Source organism: Panthera onca, chromosome A2, assembly GCF_046562875.1.
Source record: "Panthera onca isolate mPanOnc1 chromosome A2, mPanOnc1 haplotype 2, whole genome shotgun sequence".
NCBI classification, from domain to species: Eukaryota; Metazoa; Chordata; class Mammalia; order Carnivora; family Felidae; genus Panthera; species Panthera onca.
In genome coordinates, this window is record NC_138340.1 from 16,618,694 (window position 1) to 16,642,124 (window position 23,431).

General features: G+C 37.9%; 1 protein-coding gene across 3 annotated transcripts in view; it reads right to left on the reverse strand.

Annotated features, from left to right (window-relative positions):
- Positions 1-23,431, reverse strand: part of SETD2 (SET domain containing 2, histone lysine methyltransferase) — a 125,007-nt gene that overhangs the window by 20,436 nt on the left and 81,140 nt on the right. For 2 of the 3 annotated variants that reach the window (XM_060630869.3, XM_081793504.1), the window contains exons 13-17: positions 20,691-20,739; positions 17,677-17,860; positions 10,438-11,107; positions 4,042-4,176; positions 1,394-1,533 (exon numbers count right to left, since the gene is read on the reverse strand). In XM_060630869.3, coding sequence (XP_060486852.3) covers positions 1,394-1,533; positions 4,042-4,176; positions 10,438-11,107; positions 17,677-17,860; positions 20,691-20,739 — 1,178 coding nt within the window. Of the gene's footprint in view, positions 1-1,393; positions 1,534-4,041; positions 4,177-10,437; positions 11,108-17,676; positions 17,861-20,690; positions 20,740-23,431 lie in introns of those variants that run through there. The other variant, XR_014136814.1, reaches the window with a different exon arrangement.

Genomic DNA, 23,431 nt, shown 5'->3' on the forward strand with positions numbered 1-23,431 from the left:
CAATAAGCTTGATAAAGGGATCTAATAATAATGACAGAAAATGGGTACATGCCCCAAACAAGCAAATCACAAAAGATGTAAACGGCCAACAATAAAGATGGTTCAACAATAAGAGAACTGGAAATGAAAATAAGATGTCTCACCAATTACACTTACAAGATTAAAAGAAATTACGTGAAGAAAAAGGCGCTATTGTACACTTTTTGTGGGAGTCTACAATGGTACAGTTTTTTTTCATGGTAAGCTGACAATAGTTATCAATTTGAAATGTCTATCTTTTTAACCGACAATTCTACCTCTAGAAATCTACCCAAAGAAGGTAAGATTAGTATCTACGAGGATGTCCAGGGTTAGAGTTATATATAAAATCGTGAAAATCCATCAATTAGGGTGGGTTAAATAAAATTTTATATAGCCATACAAAAGAACAGGAGTTGGCAAACTTTTTTTCTATAAATGATCACAGAGTAAATATTTTTGACTTTGTGGGTCACATGGTCTCTGCCACAACTATTCTACTCTGCCACTATATTGTGAAAGCAGCCATAAACAACTCCTAAATAAATGGGAGTGGCTGTGTTCCCCCCAAAACTTCATTTGCAAATACCAGTGGCCTATGGGCATAGTTTGCTGATCTCTCAAAGTATAAGCATGCACTAAAAACAGTGTAGTTCTATATTAACTGATAACGTTCTATACAGATTGGTAGAAAGATTATAAAAGACGTATCCCAACAACTCACATAAGATTATATACCAATGAGTGTACACACACACACACACACACACACACACACACACACAGAAATTACATATATTCACATAAAGCTATCTTTTGTCTAAAAGACATGTGTATTTTTTAAACTTCTAAGAAAAAGATAAATTGAGCTTTCTATAAACAGCAAGGGTCACCAAACTATGGCTCACGGACCAAAACTGACCTATTGCCTATTTTTGTAAATGAAGTTTTATTGGGCAGACATGACCATTCACTATGTATGGTCTATGGCTGTTTGCACAACAATGGCAGAACTAAGTAATTGTGTTTGGCTGGCAAAGCCTAAAACATTATTTGACCTTTTACAGAAAAGGTTTGCCCAGGACCCTCGATACCCACAACGTTAGATCAAGTCATTATCTTTTTATTTATTTTTTTTTTACAAACTCTTTAATTTTCTGCAAAAGAGTCTTGTAGATTAAAAATATATCAAAATTTATCTATCTAAAAAGGCATAACATAACATTTAAGACGTGATTCTGGAAATCTAGCAGCCCTCAAGCACAGTGAACACCAGCCAATGACATCAAGCCAATAATCATAAATCTCCCCTTATGATGGCAGCTTCTTTGACCAACTGAAACTGATTTGGGGATGCCCACACAGCCTTTCTTACCTTGTGATCACGTGGTAGTAATAAATCTTCCCTTCTGGATCTCGGGCTGTCTTCCAGTTGGGAGGTAAGACAATGGTTTTTGGTTTGGGAGGAGAGGGGGGTGGCAGATCCAGAAGATTATTTGTCACTACCATTTCAGGCTAAAAAGAAATACACACACAGACTCTTCATCAGTGACATCTCAAAAAGGACAAAGTAGCCTACTTAAGCAATATGTAAAAACATACCTCTATCTCTATCTTTTAAAAAAAAGATAAAAAAAGGTTCAATCTGGGAAATGATCAGAGTATATAAACAGCTTTAGGGATCTATCAGAAAATTGACAGTTGGCTCCAAGTTCACCATCCAACATATCACATTTAAAAATATTCAGCAGCTCACTATCCAGAGCAGTATCTTTCAACCTTAAAAAAAAGAATAAAATAGAAAATGCTAGGAGCGCCTGGGTGGCTCAGTTAAGTGTCCAACTTCAGCTCAGGTCATGATCTTGCGGTTTGTGAATTCGAGCCCCATGTCGGGCTCTGTGCTAACAGCTCAGAGCCTGGAGTCTGCTTTGGATTCTGTGTCTCCCCCTCTCTCTTTGCCCCTCCCTGCTCAAGGTCTGTATCTTTCAAAAATAAACAGGGGCGCCTGGGTGGCTCAGTCAGTTAAGCATCCGACTTCAGCTCAGGTCATGATCTTGCGGTATGTGAGTTTGAGCCCCACGTCGGGCTCTGTGCTGACAGCTCAGAGCCTGGAGCCTGCTTCAGATTCTGTGTCTCCTTCTCTCTCTGTCCGCCCCCCCCCCCCCCCGCTCATGCTCTGTCTCTCTGCCTCAAAAATAAATAAAAACATTAAAAAAAATAAAAACAAAAATAAACAAACATGTAAAAAATTCAAAACAAAACAAAACAGTGCTAAATGGCATATACCAACTTCTGGATCCTGATTAGCTGAATTAGCTTTAGATGTATCTTTTTTAAAGAAAAAAAGCTGAAAAGCAGTATGACAGAATGTTACCACTTAACCCTTATCTATTTTTCTGTACGTTTTAAACTGCATATTTATAAAAATTTAACATCACATTTTGAAAAACATGAAAACCTCACAATCCCTGTCTAGGCACTGAACTGTATCCCCCAAATTCCTATGTTGGAGCTCTAACTCCCAACGTGACTATATTTGGAGATAGGGCCTTTAAAGAGGCAATGAAGATTAAATGAGGTCAAAAGGGTAGTTTCCTCATAAGAGGAAAAGACACATTAGGGAACGTAAATATATAGGGAGACGGCAGCCATGTGCAAGGCAAGGAGAAGCGTTAGGACCAAACCTCACCAACACCTTGATGGTATAGACTTCCAGACTCTAGAGCAGTGAGAAACTCAATTTCTGTTGTTTAAACCTCTTGGTTTGTGGTATCTTGTTATAATAGATCTAGCAGACTAATAATAAATTACTATAAGAATATATGCCCTGAATTCTCATTCTGTGTAAGCCAATTAATATAGAATACTTTTTCCAGCTTTACCTCTGCTTGAGCAGTCAAAGAGGAACCGGAGATCCCAGGCTCAGATAAAATGGGACCACTTTTAAGCAAACACAGGTCTTTGAGCATCACTGTTTTATGCATACCACTAATCCTACTTCATGTAGCTGCTTTTTTTGGTGTCCTACTTCAGTTCTACCTGTAGTCCTCCTTCCAGCCTATAAAGTGACCTCTTTGTCCTAAGCTTCTGTGTCACCTAAGAATACTTCGAATCATTCAGAACGTATTACTAATCCTTCCCACACTTGGGAATGATTCTTTCCCTCCTCAAACTATCTGCTCCTTATGTGACACTAATCTCTACTTTTAGTATTATTCATTGTGATCCTCAACTCTCTTATTGGAATGTCAGCTTCTAAGGATAGGAATGGAGTCTTAGGTTTGTATTCAAAATTCCTAGGGCCCAACTCCTAGCAAGCCCTCAAATGCCTGCTGTAAGAGCACACTGTCTCATCTCCCAACTGTTTCACATGTAGTCTTTATACTCCATCCCCACTAACTGTACTACCTGTCTAAAGCCGCCATCACTCACCGGACTGCTGCAGGAACCTTCTCTGGAGCTGTCGCAACTCCAAAGTGCTAATGTGATCAAGTTATTCTGTTCAGCTTTTCAACGGCTTCCAATGCCAGCCATTTCCCACTTCATCAAGATTTCACCACATCCTTCTCCATATGTTACAGAATACCAAACGTTTCTCTTACTACATATTGTACAGCATGTACAGTGAAGTAGTTCACTTCTGTACTCCTAGTCCACGGGTCTGATATAGTATCATATTCCAGTACTCCATAAAATACAAATAGCTACTCTATAAAATTGTTACTTTAGAAATTCATAGCAAAGTATAAAAATACAAAGTCGGTTTAAATTATAAATAAAAAGGATATCGGGAGCAAAATATGTATCAATCAACACAGGGGTAAAATCTAGAGAACTTTTATTTTAATGATTGAGTAATGCTTCCTCAGAGACACAAGCCCTTGAGTGAAACTGGGGACCAAAGTTAAAGAAAAAAAAAAAACCAAGTGAAAGAAACAAAAATAAAAACCTAAACCAAAAGTAGACCTTCTAAAGATAAGGTACACAGCTAAGGAGTATTTTATCACCTGAAGGGTTTCTTACCGGCTGTAAGGGCTGAGGCTGCCCTGGTGTGACTATCGCAGTCACGGCTGCAGCTGGCTGTACGACCACGCCTTGCGGATGGGCTGTGAAAATCTGCTGTCCTTGGATGTACTGAAGACTTGGTTGGGCATAACTCTAAAGATAAAATGAAGAAATTCATGATTTATACCCTTCTGGCTCTAATAAAGCAGTAACTGTCTTCTCAGTTGGCATTCTCTTACTGGAATCCATGAATTTTAACTTTTAGTAAAGAGTATTTCGATACAAATGTGTAAAACAATCCTTTATTTCAAACACAGAAGTTTCTTTTTTTAGTAATTCCCTAGTCATTTACTTACTTTGGTTTTACCATTAAAACACAAAAAACAAAAAAACAGAAAAGGCTGGGGGGAGGTGGGGAGGCTTCTAAGAGCTGTCCAACTCTTTAGCCTCCAGGGAGACCACAGTAATAACAACTGAAGTGCCGCACCTAGTATATCCAAGACAGCTCCACAGGGCTCTTTTCAGAAAGCCTTTTTACTACCAACTCCTAAAAACTAACAGGTTGTTCTGACTGGAAAAGGTCAGAGAGAGTGAGTGATTCATAGCAGAGGAAGTAAGACAATGATCTAATTACAACTCCCTCTGAGAAAGACAGCAGAATTCATTCTAGATAAAATTCTTACCACACGCTGATTTATACAGTGCCTCGTGACACTTAGAAAGCCCTTTCACGTATATAATCTCATTTAGTCCTGACCACCATCAGAGGTGAGGATCTCCCCCACCTGGAGTCACATAAGAAATTAAGGACCACGGCTAGGACTTAAACCTACTCTGGAATTAGTTCTCAGCACTAGAAACACTCTTAAAGAAGAGGTGACAACAAGCCCTGAAACACAACCCTGTTGTCTCAAGAGGTGATGACTACCAAGGAGGTGAACAGAGATAGATGTAGCCTGTACTTGAGGACAGATTTTGATCCTAGGGACTGAGATTCCACCACATAAAATAATTTCAGAAGTATTAACTGGTAAGTACTCAAAATATAAAATACAATCATTCCAAATGATACCAGTAAAGACCCAAAGAGTCCGATTAGGCCAATGGAGCTACCAAGGAGATTTCTGGATAAGTACCGAGAGGGCACAGAGAAAAAGAGGAAGAATACAACCCAGCTGACCCTTGAACATGTGGATTTGAACTACACAGGGCCACTTATAACAGATTTTCTACAGTATAGTACTGTAAATGTATTTTCCTATGATTTTCTTAATGTTCTTTTTCTCTAGCTGACTTTAAGAATACAGAATATAAAACATGTAGCATACAAAATATCGGTTCATCAACTGCTTATGTTATTGGTAAGGTAACAGTAGTGAAGTTTTGGGGGAGTTAAAAGTCATATACAGATTTTTGACTGAGGAGGGAGGTTTGGCACTCCTAACCCCTACATAGTACAAAAGTCAAGAGTACTTGATTCATTATTCTGGAACAGCTTAATCTACACAGAACAAAAACCCACACTCAATGGTCAAAGCAGAATTATTATCAGAATAGTATCACAAAATAGAAATGCTTTCATCTCTAGGTATTTGGATATAAGATGGGAAATCTGTGCAACATCAAAGATTTTGTAGAAACAAATCTTACTTCCCCACCTGATTCCAGTTTCAAAGACTGAAATGTGGTTGAACCCAAAAGGCTTTTTTTAACACTGATGCATCTACACCCAGACAACACTGAATTAAGAGGTCAGTACAAAAAGAGATATTAGCAAAAAAGATGGTAAAATAGTGTTTAAGAAATTTAAAAACGGGGCGCCTAGGTGCCTCAGTCAGTTGAGAGTCCAACTTTGGCTTAGGTCATGATCTCATGGTTCGTGACGTCAGGCTCTGTGCTGACAGCTGGGAGCCTGCAGCCTGCTTCGGATACCGTGTCTCCCTATCTCTCTGCCCCTCCTCCGTCCATTCTCTGTCTCTTTCAAAAATAAACATTTAAAAATTGAAAAAAAAAGAAATTTAAAAGTATAATCTCAGAGGTGAAGTATAAATAATTCTTATAACGTTCAATTTCAACTTTGCTAAAAATAAGCTATAAAACAAAATATATCTAACTGGGGTCTAGTCTATGATCTAGTGTATGATCTGGAAAGTGAATCTGCAACGGCCCTGATGCCCGAAGGAAGCATCCTGAAGAGTGGATACAACAGGCAAGTTATTGTGCATGTAGGGAGTTAATATAAATGTGCTGGTATATCTAATTGAGTAAAAACAGTTTCTGGGAGGCTGAAGAAGACAGTAAACTGATAAACATGTTATCTCCATAGTGATCAGGAGACTAAGCACCCAAATCTACAACAGAAAAATGCTAATATTTTGGAGGCTAAAAATTCTTTTGACTCTCAGTTAAACTTTGTGCATGGAGAATTGGACAAGATCAGAGCTAATAAGTAAGGCTCATCTAAAGGATTTGATGACTGGAGTTTTAAAGCTATAGTCTCCTTGAAATGAAGACTCTGGCTCCAAATGCTGGCTGTGAGGTAACTTCTGACCTGAAATGGCATTATCCAGCTTGAGCACTCCCTCTATTTACCAGATGAGGTAATTTACCAGATGAGAAATTTCCAGACAAATTTCACCTGTTTCTAACATGCAAAGATATATTTAAAGGATAATAATTTATCATCAGGAAGGAATGTGACACATACTGGAAATAACTTCCAAAGGAAATGCCAAAAATATCTGAACAACATCAGCCTTGCTGGACTAAAAACAAAGTCACCCAAGATAGCAGTAATCATTTAGAGGTACAGTGTTTAAAACACAGACTGTCAAAAAGAAAGAAAACGGGGCACCTGGGTGACTCAGTCAGTTGAGGATCTGACTCTTGATTTTGGCTCAGGTCATGATCTCACGGTTCGTGGGATCAACCCCCATGCTGGCTCTGTGCTGTCAAACACGGAGCCTGCTTGGGATTCTCCCTCTTCCTCTCTCTCTCTGCCCCTGGCCTCCACCTCTCAAAATAAATAAGCTTAAAAAAAAAAAAAAAGAAAAAAAAGAAAAAAGAAAGAAGAAAGAAAGAAAGAAAGAAAGAAAGAAAGAAAGAAAGAAAGAAAATAAATGAACATTCTTCAGGGTTCTATTAAATTATCTATCCAAACCAGCTGATAATCACATGGCAATGCCAAAACTAACAACAGTAATAAAAAGGGGAAACTGGTTTGCAATCCCACTGAAGTTAGTATGGAAGATGAACATACTTGTGAGATGTATCTAAATAGCATATGCCTATCAAGTCTCTCTTTTGCTGGGGGGAAATCTGTAGGAGATTGGCTCTCCCCTTCAAGAGACCTGAAATTACATGAAAGCTAATTTCTCAAACATAAATACAGTCTAGAAATAGCTTTAAAATGGGACTTCTAATGGGAATTATAAGAGAAATCTAAGGAGGTCCAAAATGTTATAGAAAACATAATTATTCTGCTCCTACTTCTAGAGGGGAAAAAAAAAAATCACTATTACTTTATATCTGAGTCACTTCACTTTATAATGTGAAAATTATAGTCTTAGGACTCAATTTTTTGAGATGTGATTTAGTATAACTTTGTAAGAATAGGTCACTTAGTAATGTCACAAAACCACTACAAATCAGGTGGCCTTAGTTGAAGTTGAGTTTTTACATTTGATAAGCAATTGTGGCAAAAAATGAAAGTCACCTTCTGATAACATATCTGCTCCAAATGTGAAAGATACTGCATATGTGTACACATACACACACACACAAATTTATATCACACCACATCACATACTACTTCACTGTCAAAGTTATCATATCTTGCAAATTCTTAGTAGCCCATGATGGTATGGTCAATACTACACTTGAACACCACAGACCTCAAGGTCTCCTTTTACTGGAGGTTAGATGGTTAGACCAGATATCGGATAGATGACTTTGACTAGGAGCATTTCACACTCCACAAATGTCAATACTCTGTCCACATCATTAAGGTAACTATAATTAAACCTTCAAGGTAAATGGTGCTTTAATTCTGTCATTATTAATATCCATTATCTCATGCAAACCTCAACCATGCTGAGGCATTCTGCTCATTTCATAGATAAGAAAACTAAAACTGAAGTGGCACCTGGGTGGCTCAGTCAATCAAGCATCTGACTTCAGCTCAGGTCATGATCTCATGGTTCGTGAGTTTGAGCCCCACATTGGGCTCTCTGCTGTCAGTGCAGGGCCCACCTCGGATCTTCTGTCCCCCTCTCTCTCTGCCCCTCCCTCGCTCACGCTCTCTCTCAAAAATGAACATTAAAAAAAAAAAAAACTTTAACTGAAGAATATAAGCTAAGCACCTATCCCCAAGACACATTAAATGATGGACAGGGACTCAAAACACATAAACAATAACAAAATGCTCTACATTTCTCATAACCTAAAGCCCAACATCATCTCTGATAACTAATCTCACAGAGAAGTAAAGGACAATCTGGACTATCTGAGTCCATTCATCTGCCACCTAATACACACAAAATAGATTAGGGAGCCAACAAATGACTCCTTGGTAGGAACAAAATGGAAAACTGTAAGCAAGCAAAATTGTGATGCTTCAGTCTTAAGGCTATGACTAAAACTTACAGAAAATCTTTTGCTCCATGGGATAGAAAAAATAGATTACTTTTTATAAGAATGGCCAAATGACCAGTGAAATCTCTCCTGGAGAGTCTTCAATAAATATCTTCCACTGCTATTGCTTAGGCTCTGAAACCTAGGTTAAGAACATACTTCAGGAATAGAAATGGGAGAGAAGTAGACCATGTTTCTTATATCTGATACACATTCTCAGGGAAAAAACTCAAAATAAATGGCTTGGTCCAAGAAAGAATGTGGCAAGACAGCAGAAGTTAGAACCTAAGAAATTTGTTTAAGATACTTAAAACACACACACACACACACACACACACACACACACACACACACACACAAAGTAATTTGGAAAAATGGTTAAGAATCATGTTAAGTAGAAACCCATGGGAAAAAGTTTCAAGTCTTCTTCAAAATTACAAATACATGAAATATAGATATAAGCATGTGGTTCAGGAGACCATACAAAATGAATGTAGTTAGTACACTTAAGATTTTAGGAATTCAAGCTGGATACTTTGCCATGGCCTTACAAACTAAATTTTTATGCAGCTTCATCACAAAAATACTAACAGAAGTAACTGATCAGTACTAGGTAATGTGTGCAGGAAGCATCCCTGACAATCTCTCTCATCCACGATAATTCACCTTTAAGGAGCGATATGGAGTGATGTGAGGGACATCAGAATGTGGTGAAGATGATGCTTTATATATATTTTTTGTTTAAGCTTAAAATGTATTGCTGGGTTCTATAGAAAAGAAGCTTGATTAAAAAACATAAAAATACACCTTGAAATACAAATTCAGTATAATCAGCTTTTAAATTTAACATTATATTTACTACCATAGTAAATATCCTTAGGTTCACTCTGGCAAACTTCATGACAATAAAATGTAGGGGATATAAAATAATACACAAGCTGGGTCTAAGAAAAGGGCAAGCCATCTCCTGACTCAATTACCATGACCAGAGGGTTTTCCGTTTGTGAGCATATAAAACAATAAACTGTATATTATTCACTGTCTATAAGCAAAAAGGAGAGGAGTAACCCATAAGTCTCTCCCTGACTACCTGACTTTGCGGGAAGTCAGCTGGAATGTGGTAAGCAGCCCTATTAAGAGGTCCATGTGATGGTAAGAAACCGAGGCCAGTTAACAACCACGTGAGTGAGCTTGAAAGTCAATCTTCCAGGGGCGCCTGGGTGGCTCAGTCGGTTAAGCGTCCGACTTCAGCTCAGGTCACGATCTCGCGGTCCGTGAGTTCGAGCCCCGCGTCGGGCTCTGGGCTGATGGCTCAGAGCCTGGAGCCTGCTTCCGATTCTGTGTCTCCCTCTCTCTCTGCCCCTCCCCCGTTCATTCTCTGTCTCTCTCTGTCTCAAAAATAAATAAACGTTAAAAAAAAAAAAATCAAAAAAAAAAAAAAAAAAAAAAAGAAAGTCAACCTTCCTTCCTCTTCCTAACCTTCGATGACTACAACCTTGGTTAACAGCCAGGCTGTATGTAATTTAATGAAAGACTCTGAGCCTGAACCACCCAGCCAGTCAAGCTGCTTCTGAATTCCTGCCCTACAAAAACTAAGAAATAATAATTACTAGTTGTCTCAAGCTGCTAAGTTTCGGAGTAACTTGTCACACAACAATAAGTAACTAATATATACACAATTCATCAATATATAAAAGTGAGCAATGGCAGGTTTCCCCTTCACATCAGATTTAATATCCTATAAACAGACTGTAAGACAAGAGAGGTTCCAAAATTAATTACCTGCACAATTGGTGGAGTTGTCTGTGAATAGGGTGATGTCACACCATAGACAGCTGGACAAGTCTGTCCTTGATAATATATGGTTGCTTGAGACTGTGCAGGAGAATACTGCTGGGGGACACTGACAGACTGTTGATTTGAATCCCAAACACCATAATTCTGTCCCTGAACTGGGCCTGGGGCTGGCACTGGCAAGACGGTGACGCTGGAGTCTTGGTGTACCACACCATCACTTTGGGCCACATACTGTGAACTGGAAACTTCCACAGGGGCTGCCACATGTGGCACCACTGGTACAGGTGGAGGGGCAGCAAGGGGTTCTGTAGAATGTCCCACCAAGGGCTGAGAATGATCATAAGGAGCAGGAGAACACACGGGGTCCATGCTAGGTGTGGGGAGGAGCACCTTTCCAGCATTAGGGTTGCTGGGATCCACATAGGCCTGCATAGGATAACCTGGTGGGTAGCCAGCAAAGGGGTGATGAGGGGCATTGTAGCCCAGAGAGTCATAGGGCAGTGGAGATGTCATTCCCAGGTTCTGCATCTGCTGCTGTTGTTTCTGAGCCTCCCGCTGAGCCACCTCTTGCTCAAACAACTTCCGGCGCTCCTCTGTAGAAAGTTTATTGCGGTCTTTAATTCGAACTTTCTTCTTAGAAGTTGGTGTATCATATCTAGAAAGAAAATAGTAAGAGCATCACAAACTTTTTCCCCTAAATCAAGGGCATAATCAAAGCACTAATAAATGTTATGTCCCTCACTACTCAACCATTAACCACACCAACTCCAATTTGGCATTGGTTAAAAATCAGTCAAAATTACTTAAGGAGTCTTGCAGATAGTAGAGAATCCCAAAGAATCATTTAGATGAAAATAGTAACTTTAATTTTATTCTCAGGTTCTAGAACATCAAATTAAAGATACACATAATATTCTAAACAGATTCTTCTTTACAGTTGGGGACACTTCTAGATCTACAAATTCGTTCATTAAAACAAAGTACACCAGTAAGAGCTATAGAATTTGATGTACGTCTGACCACATACATTTATGATAAATATCAACAAAGGATAGTTGAATGAAAGACGATAATGCACACATAAAAATATGGGGAGCTCTATTCACATACTCTTCTCTATGCAGGATCAAGGATAATGTCTTACTGCTGAGCTTAATGCCCTGGGATGGTTCTGACAAGGCCCACTGGAAACCATCAGCTCTAACATTCAAAAGAAAAAAACTGAGGGCTTAAAAGATTCTGCTGCCAAGGTTTATGGAGTGAATCAAACTTATGAGAAAGTGCTCTTGGCAAAAATTAAAAACTGACAACTAACTTCAAGAGGTTTCACTGCACAGAAACATCTAAGAACATCTCCATGGACAAGGGCATAACATTCATCCAAACAACAAAAAAACAAATGGTCTAAAACCTCCATACTGACAATTTCCTTTAAAATGTTAATGGTACAGTAGTATCCTTAGTTGCTGGGCAGAAACAAATGCAAATTAGTCTACAGAACAAAGCACCTTAAGCCCAGGCCTCAGTGAATTCCCACAGATCAAATTCTAAGGAACATGTTGAGTTCATTAGAAAATAAAATCATTATTTTATATAATTACAAAATTATACACGTATATATATAAACAAACGAGAGGACAAGACCCACAAAAACTACTAGTACTGGAATGATCCAATACAAACTGAAGAGACATTTAGTATGTTTAATGAATATCAAAGAGGCAATCAAAAATATCACTAAGGAATGGGAACATAAAAAACTATCAGGTAGATTTGAAAAAGAACTCCATGAAACATCTAGAAACGAAACAGAGTGGAAATTAAAACTCAATTATCATATGAAATTGAGCATGCACATACCTGACAATCTGACAAGTCTGGTCATTTACCCAAGAGACACTATTGCACATGTACATCAAAATTAGATAATAGCACTATACATAACTGAAGAAGCTTTACAACAAAATGTTACACAAAGCAGTGAAAATGAATAAACTGACACATGCAATTATGGGTAAATCTTAGCAATACACTATCAGGTGAAAACAAAGTACCCCCAAATTAAATGCAGAATGGCAGCCTTTTCATAAAGTTAAAAACTAACATTATTTAAAAACATGTATTAGACAACATAAAACTGTATTTTAAAAAAGGAAAGCCAGGGTATAATGAACACAGGATGCAAGATGATATCATCTCAAGCAGTAAAGGCAAGGGACAGTATAGGAAGAAATGGCTTAGCCAGATTTATACAGTGGTTAAGATCACAGCACAAAAGCATTATAATATACGGAGAAGAAGTCTATGCACAGAAATGTGTCATGAACCAAGAAATAATCCAACATTCAATCCAATGTCCCTAAGATCCATGCCATGGTATGGTTAAGTAAGAGATCAGATCTGAAGAGAATTAGTAATGTGGAAGATGATCTTCAAATTCAAAAAGTTAAATTAATTTCAACCAGATAAAATAAAAAGAAACCCTAAACAGAGGGTAGTGATACTGCAGAACACCAAACACAAAGAGGACTCATAAAAGCAGACCAAGAGAAAAGCCAGATTACTTAAAGAACAACAATTAGACCAATAAAGTTTCATTAACAACAAGGGAAGTTAGAAGACTGAAGAATAACAGTTTCAAAGTGTCGAGAAAAACTTGTTAACTAAGCAAAACTTCCTTTTAAAAATGAGAGTCAATGTTCACATAAAGATTCATACATATACGAGTCTTGTAATATTCTTTTTTTTTTTTTTTTTAACGTTTATTTATTATTGAGAGACAGACACAGAGCATGAGCAGGGGAGGAGCAGAGAGCGGCGGGAGACACAGAATCTGAAGCAGGCTTCAGGCTCTGAGCGGACAGCACAGAGCCTGACATGGGGCTTGAACTCACGAACTGTGAGATCATGACCTGAGCCGAAGTCAGACGCTTAACAGACTAGGCCACCCAGGCACCCCCTAGTCTGGTAATATTCTTAACAGCCATCTGGAAACAATCCAAATGCCTATCAACTAATGAATTTGTAAACAAGCTATGTTGTACCTATCCAATAGATTACCCACTCATCAATAAAAGGAACTACTGAGACCTAACAACATGAATGGATTTCAAATGCAATCTGCTAAGTGAAAGACAGACTCAAATATTATCTAGACTATGATACTATATACATCACATTCTGGAAAAGACAAAAACAGAGCATCAGAAAGCAGAGCAATGGCTGCCAGCAACTAGGAGTAGGTAAAGGGGACTGACTCCAAAGAGCTCAAGAAAATTTTCTGAGATAACAGAAGTGTCTATACCATGACTGTAGTGGTGGTTACTTAACTGCATGCGTTTGACAAAACACTTTGAATTATACACTTAAAACTGAATATTTCTGTAAGTAATTTTTATCTACTGATTAAATAAAACTGATTTTTAAAACTGAGGGTGATGGGGCGCCTGGGTGGCTCAGTCGGTTAAGTGTCCGACTTCAGCCCAGGTCACGATCTCACGGTCCGTGAGTTCGAGCCCCGCGTCGGGCTCTGGGCTGGCGGCTCAGAGCCTGGAGCCTGCTTCCGATTCTGTGTCTCCCTCTCTCTCTGCTCCTCCCCCATTCATGCTCTGTCTCTCTATCTCAAAAATAAATAAACGTTAAAAAAAATTAAAAAAAAAAAAAAAAAAAAAAAAAAAAAAAAAAAAAAAAAAAAACTGAGGGTGAGCAATGAAAACCAAAAAGATTTTTCAGACATATTTGAAACACAGTATGAACAAAAACTCATCAAGGAAATCTTTTGTTGTTGTTGTTGTTTGAGTGAGAAAGAGCCAGAAAGAGTGAGAAAGAGCACAAGCTGAGGAAGAGCAGAGGGAGAGGAGACACGGGAGTCTCAAGTAGGCTCAGTGCCCAGTGCAGAGCCCAACACGAGGCTCAATCTCAACTCAAATCAAGAGTCGGACGCTTAACAAACTGAGCCACCCAGGGTCCCCTAAAGGAAATCTTTTTTTTTTTTTTAGGAAATCTTTTAAAGGAAGGTCTAAGGAAAAAGAAAGGAGAACAAAAAAACCCTAATTAATGTAAACAAACTAAATAAATCAATTTGTGTACATATAAAAAAATTAACAATAACTGACAGGGAAGGAGGAGGAACAAGAAATTATAATATTGGACAATAATGGCATATAAATTGGGAAGGCTGAATGATCAGAGTTAAAGTATCCTAAAGTACTTGTGTTGTTTAGGATATGGATTAAATTTAGATTTTATTAAAGTAAAACGAGTTAAATACCACAAAGAATTAAAATATCAATCAGCTATAAACTATGTATCAGCCACAGAAAAGTTAAAAGGAAAAAGGAAATAAAAAATTTCAGTTAAATCCTATCAATAGGAAGATAGCATACTTCTATTAATATCAAACAAAACAGACTATACAGCCAGTCTCAATAAAATTCTAAGAACTGGTAAAATACAAACCAATGAATGGCAATTAAATTTGAAACTTAACAAAAGAAGGGGGTGCTTGGTGGCTCAGTCAGTTAAGCATCTGACTTTGGCTCAGATTATGATCTCGTGGTTCATGGGTTCAAGCTCTGCATCGAGCTCTGCGTTGACAGTTCAGAGTCCAGAGACTGCTTCGGGTTCTGTGTCTCCCTCTCTCTCTTCCCCTCCCCCACTTGTTTTCTCTCTCTCTCAAAATAAATAAAAACTAAAAAAAAAAAAAAAAAAAATTTTAAGCAGGCTGTAAAGCCTGATAGTATTTAGAACTAAATTATGACAAACTATACTATCACAAGAGTAGTTCAATGGTATTTATGAAGAAATTAAAATCCTCAAACACTTTCATTTGAAGACAAAAAATGCTGAAAATTAAGGAGCTAAGAATCCCAATTGCTCCAATTAAAAAAAAAATATATATGTATATATATATATATCCTATCTGTATGTCCAAAAGAGTGGAATAAAACATGAATAGCAATCAATTACCAAAATAAAAAATGCTGTTATTCTGTGATTTGTATCGGTTGTGTTGTTAGTAAAATAACAAGAACAAAGCAAAAGGATTAGAAAGGAAAAAACCCAAATTCATAGGATATGGACTGTTGGCAAAGACCCAAAAAAAGGGCAAAAACCCCAACACTTTGAAATATCATTGAGAGTTTTGTATGGTTGCCAGCATGAGATCAATATACAAAAGTCAACTGCGGTATCGAAACACAAGCAACAAACTGAAAATGTAACAAAAAAGGCAAGGTTTTCAGAAATGAATATACCAAGATACGTTAAGTCTTTCTAGAGAAAATGTAAACAGGAGATTAATGAAGAACTTAATCTTTATTTAAAGTATTAAAGAAGACGTAATTACACAGAAAATATCTGAATACTCAATTTGAATATAGGAATAGGACTCCTTAAAACTGTAAAGATGTCAAGTCTTCTCAGAATCATCTTTTGGGTGATGGGTGGAGGGAATCTGACAAGCAGATCTGAAGGAGAACAAGTCTGAGAAAAGACATGACATCCCAGAAGATCAAGGAGGGACCTGTCCTACTTGCTATCAAGACTTAAATATGAGCTACAGACACATTATGAGCCCCAAACCAGATCCTCCCACATATGAGAACTTGTTGGAGAGAGCGTGCTGCAGATCAAGGAGAAAGGATGGGCTTTCAAGTAAATGGTACAGAGACTGGGTATTCACTTAGGAAAAAAAAAGAAACCATAAACCTACCTCACAACATACACAAAAATTAATTCCCAATAAATTAAGGACAAGAAAGAAAGAAAAGAGTATCATTGCCTCAAGAGTAGGGAAGAAATTTTTTTTTTTTTAGTTAAAAAAATTTTTATGTTTATTTATTCATTTTGAGAGAGAGAGAGAGAGAGACAGGCAGACAGACAGAGTGTGAGCGCAAGCAGGGGAGGGGCAGAGAGAGAGAATCCCAAGCAGGCTCTGTGCTGTCAGTGCAGAGCCCAACGTGGGGCTTGATCCCACAAACCATGAGATCATGACCTGAGCCGAATCCAGAGTCGGATGGTTAACTGACTAAGCCACCCAGGTGCCCCAGAAAGAATTTCTTGACAGCCATCTGTTGTTTTGTTTTGTTTTGTTTTATTTGTTTATTCATTTATTTATTTTTGAGACCTAGAGAAATAGAGCATGAGCGGGGCAGGGGCAGAGAGAGACGGAGACAGAATCTGAAGCAGGCTCTAGGTTCTGAGCTGTCAGCATAGAGGCCGACGTGGGGCTTGAACCCACCAACCGTGAGATCATGACCTGAGCTGAATCCAGAGGCAGATGCTTAACTGACTGAGCCACCCAGGTGCCCCAGAAAGAATTTCTTAAAACACAGTAAAAGCACTGACCATGAAGGAAACATACAATATGTGTGATATATTCAATTATACCATAATTAATAAATTCTGTATATCAAAAGACACAAAAGAGTCAAAATGCAAGCCACAAACTGAGAAAAACATATTTGCAAAAATTATCACCCAAGCAGAATTATATTTAGAGTATAAAGAATCTTTAAAAAAAAAAATTTCTAAAACTCAAAAAGGTAAATGAACAGCACATATGAAAAGACACTTCACAGAAGAAACAGGAATGGCCAATAAATGTATGACAAGATGTTTAATCTACTTAGTAATTAGGGTAATGCAAATGAAAATCATGATGGATTTACTATTATAAACCCTGACAACCCAAAATTAAAATTTTGGCAATTACACTATATGAATGCTATATCTCATTTTTTCAAACAAATAAATTTAATTTAAAAAGAACTTCTCTGGAATAAATGTTTTCTAGTCCCCAGTGACCGATCATGCAGCTTGTTTTTCTACAAGCATGAGGAAGATAGCCTCTGACACAGAGATCAACCAGCATTTTGACTGGTAAGGCACAAGATTCACTAAAAAAAAGTTCTGACTTTCGAAGATTTATCATTACCTCTGAAGAGTTATCTCCCACCCACCTCCACTCCCTTGAAAGAACAAGTCTCTGGCTCCTCAAATAACATTTAAATGTTATCAAGTAGAAACCATTCAAGTACTGAAAATCCACTAGTCTTCACTGTCAAAAGAGACTCTGTCTCAATATTTATCAGTAAAGTTTTATACTCATTCATCAAGAGAATATACTTATTCCAAAACCCTTTGGTGCCCCAAATCAGAAGTACTGACTTGGGAACTTTCTAACTGGCTCAGAAAAGAGAGTAACTCACACAGGCCACTTACCTGTCATCTGGCCTTTTTGTTCCCCGCTCATAGGCAGAAGAAGGTGGTGAGAGAGAGCCCCTTCGTTTCCTTTTCTCTTTATTTTGAGTTTGCTTGTCTGGGTCTCTCTCTCTTGACCTGTTAGGAGTCTTTGGGGCAGCTGTTTGATCTCTGAAGCCAACAGCATCCCTTCCTCGTTCAGTTACTAAGGGAAAAGGGTTTTTAAAAATTTACTTGGCAGACTCTACTCCATCATGATAGCACGTCAACTGTAGAACACAATTTCTATCCAACAAATGGATCTATGGATTCCTCCCTCATATGCCCATCCTGAATTTGGATGAGAAACAAGGTGTTGTGTGTGTGTACACTCTACTTCCTGAAAGTCTCTGCCATGAATTCTCTTTTCTACCTTTCCCAAACTCTCAGTCTAAGCCTTCAGCCTTTCTAACAAGTTCTGTGGAACACATGCATGCGAGATGTTCCCGTTACCTTTAACAAGGCAGTCTGCTTGCAGTTCAAAATGTAAAAGCCTTCTACTGTCCCTGTAACTCTGCATATTTACAATTTGTAGAAGAGCAGCCTGGCATGCTAAGCATAAAAACTAAAAGGGAAATAAATGTCTTTTTAGTTTAACAACAAAAAAAAAAGAAAAACAGATTAGAGAATTTTTTATGAACTACCATTTCAAAATGAAAATATTTCAAACACAAATGATACAGCTGATAACTCATGAAGTTATCAAAGCCAGAGAGTTACATCTTCAAAAAAAGAATGCCATCTTCCTACTGAAAGATGATACTATTAAACTTTTCCACTCAGCCTCTTTACCTAGAATGGTCTTCCCCAATATCATTGCCACTGTTCCCAAAAGCTGTGCTAAGTGCTACTTTTCACTGACCACACCTCCTAGTTTCTCATCTCCCTAAGAAGTCTAAATCCCACCAATGAATATTTCAATATAAATTAACTGGTATTATATGCCACTGCTTTGTGTATGTTAGCACTGCTACTTGATTAATCAGATTGCTCTTGTCCTGTGGAAATAATTTCTTATAAAATATCTCTCAGAGCACAAAGCAGATTCTCAATAAACATTAACTGTTTTTTCTTCTCACCTCAGAAAAACATGCTATCACTTGTTTTCTTCCCTGGCATCACGGTTAGGTTTACATATGCCATTCTTGCAGTTCTCCTTTTAGTGGGCCAAAAACTCCATTTGTTTGCAAAAAAGTTACTAATCAATGGCCACATACGAGCATTTGTCAGTGAGAGGCTCATAGAGCTCATCTACACCACACACTGGTAGAAAACACTACACAATTAAAACAATTGTTCCAGCTCACAAGGTATTAGCACCACATTCTTCTGGGACGTACTACTGCCTAGTTTCACCTGGATCTGCCCACGACTACTCTATTTCCTTCTTACAACAGGTTCCATGTACTGATGTTAACTTCCTTAAAATGTGACTATTTCTGCACTATATCCTGGTAAAATAAGAAAAGGAATCATACTAACAGTTCATATTCTGACTCTGCATCTTGGAATATGTGAGGCAGATGTCATTCCATTTATTCAGGCTGATGTTTTCATATTATAAAACAAAAGTAAAGCTAGGCTACATATTTCCCAAAATAATTTACAGTTCTTAGGAATTTTACAAGTTCTAAGCTTTTTAATTTGCCATTGAGGGTTGACATAGAAGCTAGGCTTGAATTGTAAGTATTTCTTATAAAAGACTGAGACTGGTTGGGGCTGGGGCACATATGTGAAGGAGAAACTGAAGGTGGCACACAAAAGGCTGCTTCCTGAAAAGATTACAGTCTTCCATTATAGATGCCTCTCAAAGGCCATCGCTCTCAGAGGGCACCCCAGAGTAGATATTTGCAAAATATTGGGGGGAAAACCCCACAGATATTTAAGCTTTGCCCATCCTGCTATTGATTTCAGCTCAGTGAGCCCAGAGAAGCTAGCCTCTGATGATCAAGCTTACAGTGGTGCCACTGGTTTTGCCAACCAGCACTACTCAACCCTGCCTTCTTTCTCATGGGAGGAATTCTTTCCAGCCCTAACTAGGATGTTTGGCTATGAAGAGACTAAACCAATCGAGTTAAAAATATTCAAGACAAAAACAAAACCCCAACAACGGTACAAAGTACACCTCACAGGGCATTAACCTATATGATTATTTAACCATTAAGTTTTAAGACTATAAAAAGCTCTTCATGCCAAAAATAAAGAAAAAGAAAAAAAACAAACAAAAAAAGAAACAAAAACACCAAAAATATGATCACACTGGCTCCTTCACTCTACATTGGGTCAATACTGGAGGGCTCAAGAGATCAACAACAGCCACCATAAGATCCATTGCTTTCATCTTTAAAGAAGTATGCTGGAAACACAACTAAGTAGTAAAACCCAGAAACCAGACTACCATGGCCTCCCTGTTACCTTTTCTGGAATGATTCTTTTTTTTTTTTTTCGAGATTTTATTTTTAATTAATCTCAAAACCCAACATGGGGCTCGTACCCACAACCCCGAGATCAAGAGTCATGTGTTCCACCGACTGAACCAGCCAGGTGTCCCTGTAAATGACTCTTAACCTTTTGAGGGATCACTGAGCCCCTGAGAACCTGATGAAAGTTTTGAATTTTCCCTAGAAAAATGAACGTAAATAAAGGATTCTGCATATAAACATCTACAGGTAAAGACTTATACAGACATTTAGGAGTACAGGTTTAACAATGCCTGTTCTAGAGGGACAAATAAATGAAAGAAAAGCTACTAAAAGCAGCGACTTCAAGGAAAGCAACACCAAAGGTAGTGTAAAGGGACATCTCTTTTGGCAAAAATTCACTAAGAAAGAATAAAAAGGCAAGTTCACAAACTTTTACACCAAATACTTCATTTACCTAATTACATACTGTTGGGTTTCAAAAACAAAATAGCTAAAATTCTTATCATTTACCTCTGCATATTTCCAAAAGAGTATTTGTAAAGCCATATACACAGAGTACCTCTGAATACCTACTTGTGTTCTCCTTTTCAGTTTGACTTTTCTTTGGAATTCGATAAACCTCCTGCAATTACAAAAAAAAAAAAAAAAAAAAAAAAAAAAAAAAAAACCAAAAGAAGAGTTATTAGTATGGAGTGGAAGTGGTGATTGCTTTGAAGCTGATTGACTTCACGTGGCAAGAAAGAACTAGGAAGGAACAGACTGGTATTTAATTATTCTCCAAAATCTGACTTACATCTAGCTTTAAGAATTGATCCTGGTCCCTCAGAAATAAGTAATAACTTATATAAACTCATGTACATACACACATACACACACATTTATTATGTATATGTATGTTTTGTTTTTTAAACACCTACCAGGCTTGTCTGATCTCATCAGCCAAGTGGCAGACTAAGTAACTTGGACATTACATTTCTGGCAGGAATATACTTCCTGATAATCTTCATTTCTGCAAAGCTTCTGCATATAAAATGAAGTCATCTAAAGTTCCTTTATCGAGAGTATTCATAAGAACAATTCTAACCTCTCACTTGCCATCCCTACTTAAGGGAAAAAAGGTTAGTAATTACTCAGCTATATAAAAACACCTCTGAAAAAACTTATGTCTAAAGACAATGCCCATTATTCATATTCTTATATAAATGCAAAACCAACTTGGCTAATGGCCAAATGTAATATCTACTTACGTATTGTTATTTTTAAAAAAGGAAAGGTAAATATTAGATCATTGTCATTCTTGAAACAGCATCAATGCTGTACCAAAACTGTTCTCTACAAATGTAAACTGTTTTTCAGCCCTGAATACCTTTTCTTGCTATATGAATCTAAGGCCTAGAACATGTCCTGTTCCCTGACAATCCCTCACTTTCTAGTCCATCAAGTACTTCTTGGCAAGGCACAACATTCCCTTATTCAGTCACCTTGGTTAAGTGGGCAAATGGCAAATCTACACATCCTCAATGGTTTATCACATGATACCTCCACTTTATAGTAACCTCATAATATTGACCATACCTATACAAGCTGGTAATTCCATTTTTTTAAGCAACTGTACTCCAAAAAAATCAAAGAACTCCTCCTTCCACGTAATTGTCAGTTCTAGCAATTATTTGTGGAAAACGAGAAATAACCCACATGCTATACAACTGAAGAAGGGTCAAGATTTAATATTCAGGTGTGATTAAAAATGACAAATATGAACCACACAGATAAAGAGCAATCTATATGAATGTAGATTTTTTAGAAATAATTATTCAACACCCCATGCGTGCTGACAAATTATGTAATAAAGATGTCCTAATTAGATGTGCACTTATCCTGTGTGCCAGGTATCACACTAGGCATTTCAAACACATTACTTTATTTGAGCTTCAAAACAACTCTATTAATTAAATACTATCATCTCCATTTTTAAGGTTATGATGCTTTCAGATAGACTGACTCCAGAGCAATTTAATCTCCTGTACTACACAGGAAATGGTGAACGGTGGCATTATTTGGGAAGGAGTACTACTTTAGGGACACACACATAAATGCAGGTGGCATTCTCTATTCCCCCAGTCCCTTTCCTGTGTAGGACTTCCACTGGAACTCTGGCTACACAATTAGACTGCTCCAGGAAACTTTTATAGAAATACCGTCCCAACAAATTAAATCTAAAATTCCAGGCACTGGACCCAAGTATCTGTATTTTTTTAAATTAATTTGTTTTGGGGGCAGGGGGAGGGAGGGAGAGCGCGCACGTGCACACGAGTCGGGGAGGGATAGGGAGAGAATCCCAAGCAGGGTCTGCACTTGACAGTGCAGAGCCTGACATGGGGTTCAATCCCACGAATGATGAGGTCATGACTTGAGCCGAAATCAAGAGTCTGACGCCCAACCAACCGAGCAACCCAGGGGTGCCTACGCTTTTTAAAGCTCTCTAGATGATTCTGATGCCTACAGAATGTTGAGAACCACTGAACTACTAGCTTCTCTTAGCAGCCTTCACACACTCTCCTCACAAGGGAGAATTTGAGAGAAAGAACTGTATATGCCTGTCCTCAGCTCAAAGCCACCTGGGGGTGGCTCCTCTGAGGGATGCTTGGAGCTGTCGAGCTGTGTCCAGCTATAATGGTGAATCAGGAATAAACACAGGAAGGACAAAGCTGACACTCTTAGCTCTGTCGACTCCTCTGTCCACCTCTCAGAGGGGTTATCAAACTTGGGAAAAAGTAAGAATGCCACTCATCACCACCTACCCACACTATAAGGAAAAACACATGTTCTATTCATTTTTAAAGGCTTCAAAATGACTGTTGCATTAGGTCCTCTGTAAATTTAGGTACTCCAAAAAGATAACATGTTCATTCACAAAGGGTGCTTAGAACAGACACAGAGATACATAAGTCTGTGTCAACTAAGGATTACAAAATTTTTACCTATATAGTTTCTTTTGCCTAAGGTCTTGGGCATTACAAGTATTCATTACAAACATTTATCATAATTTATTACACAGACTTCAAGTTGGGACCTATTCTATGGTGGCAGTTAAGGTACCAAAGAAAATGTTTCTCAAAAATATATTCCTAACTTCATTCAAAAGTTTAGAGCAACTACTAAAGTAGAAAATATATTCCAGTGTTCACAAAATGGAAGATTATTACTGACTCATGACCAAAAGCTATTGACTTTTACTGTGTGCCTCAAACTATGGGGAGTAAATTCCATTAACATGCACCCAAGCACTTGGGAGCTACTAACTGGATCCTCAT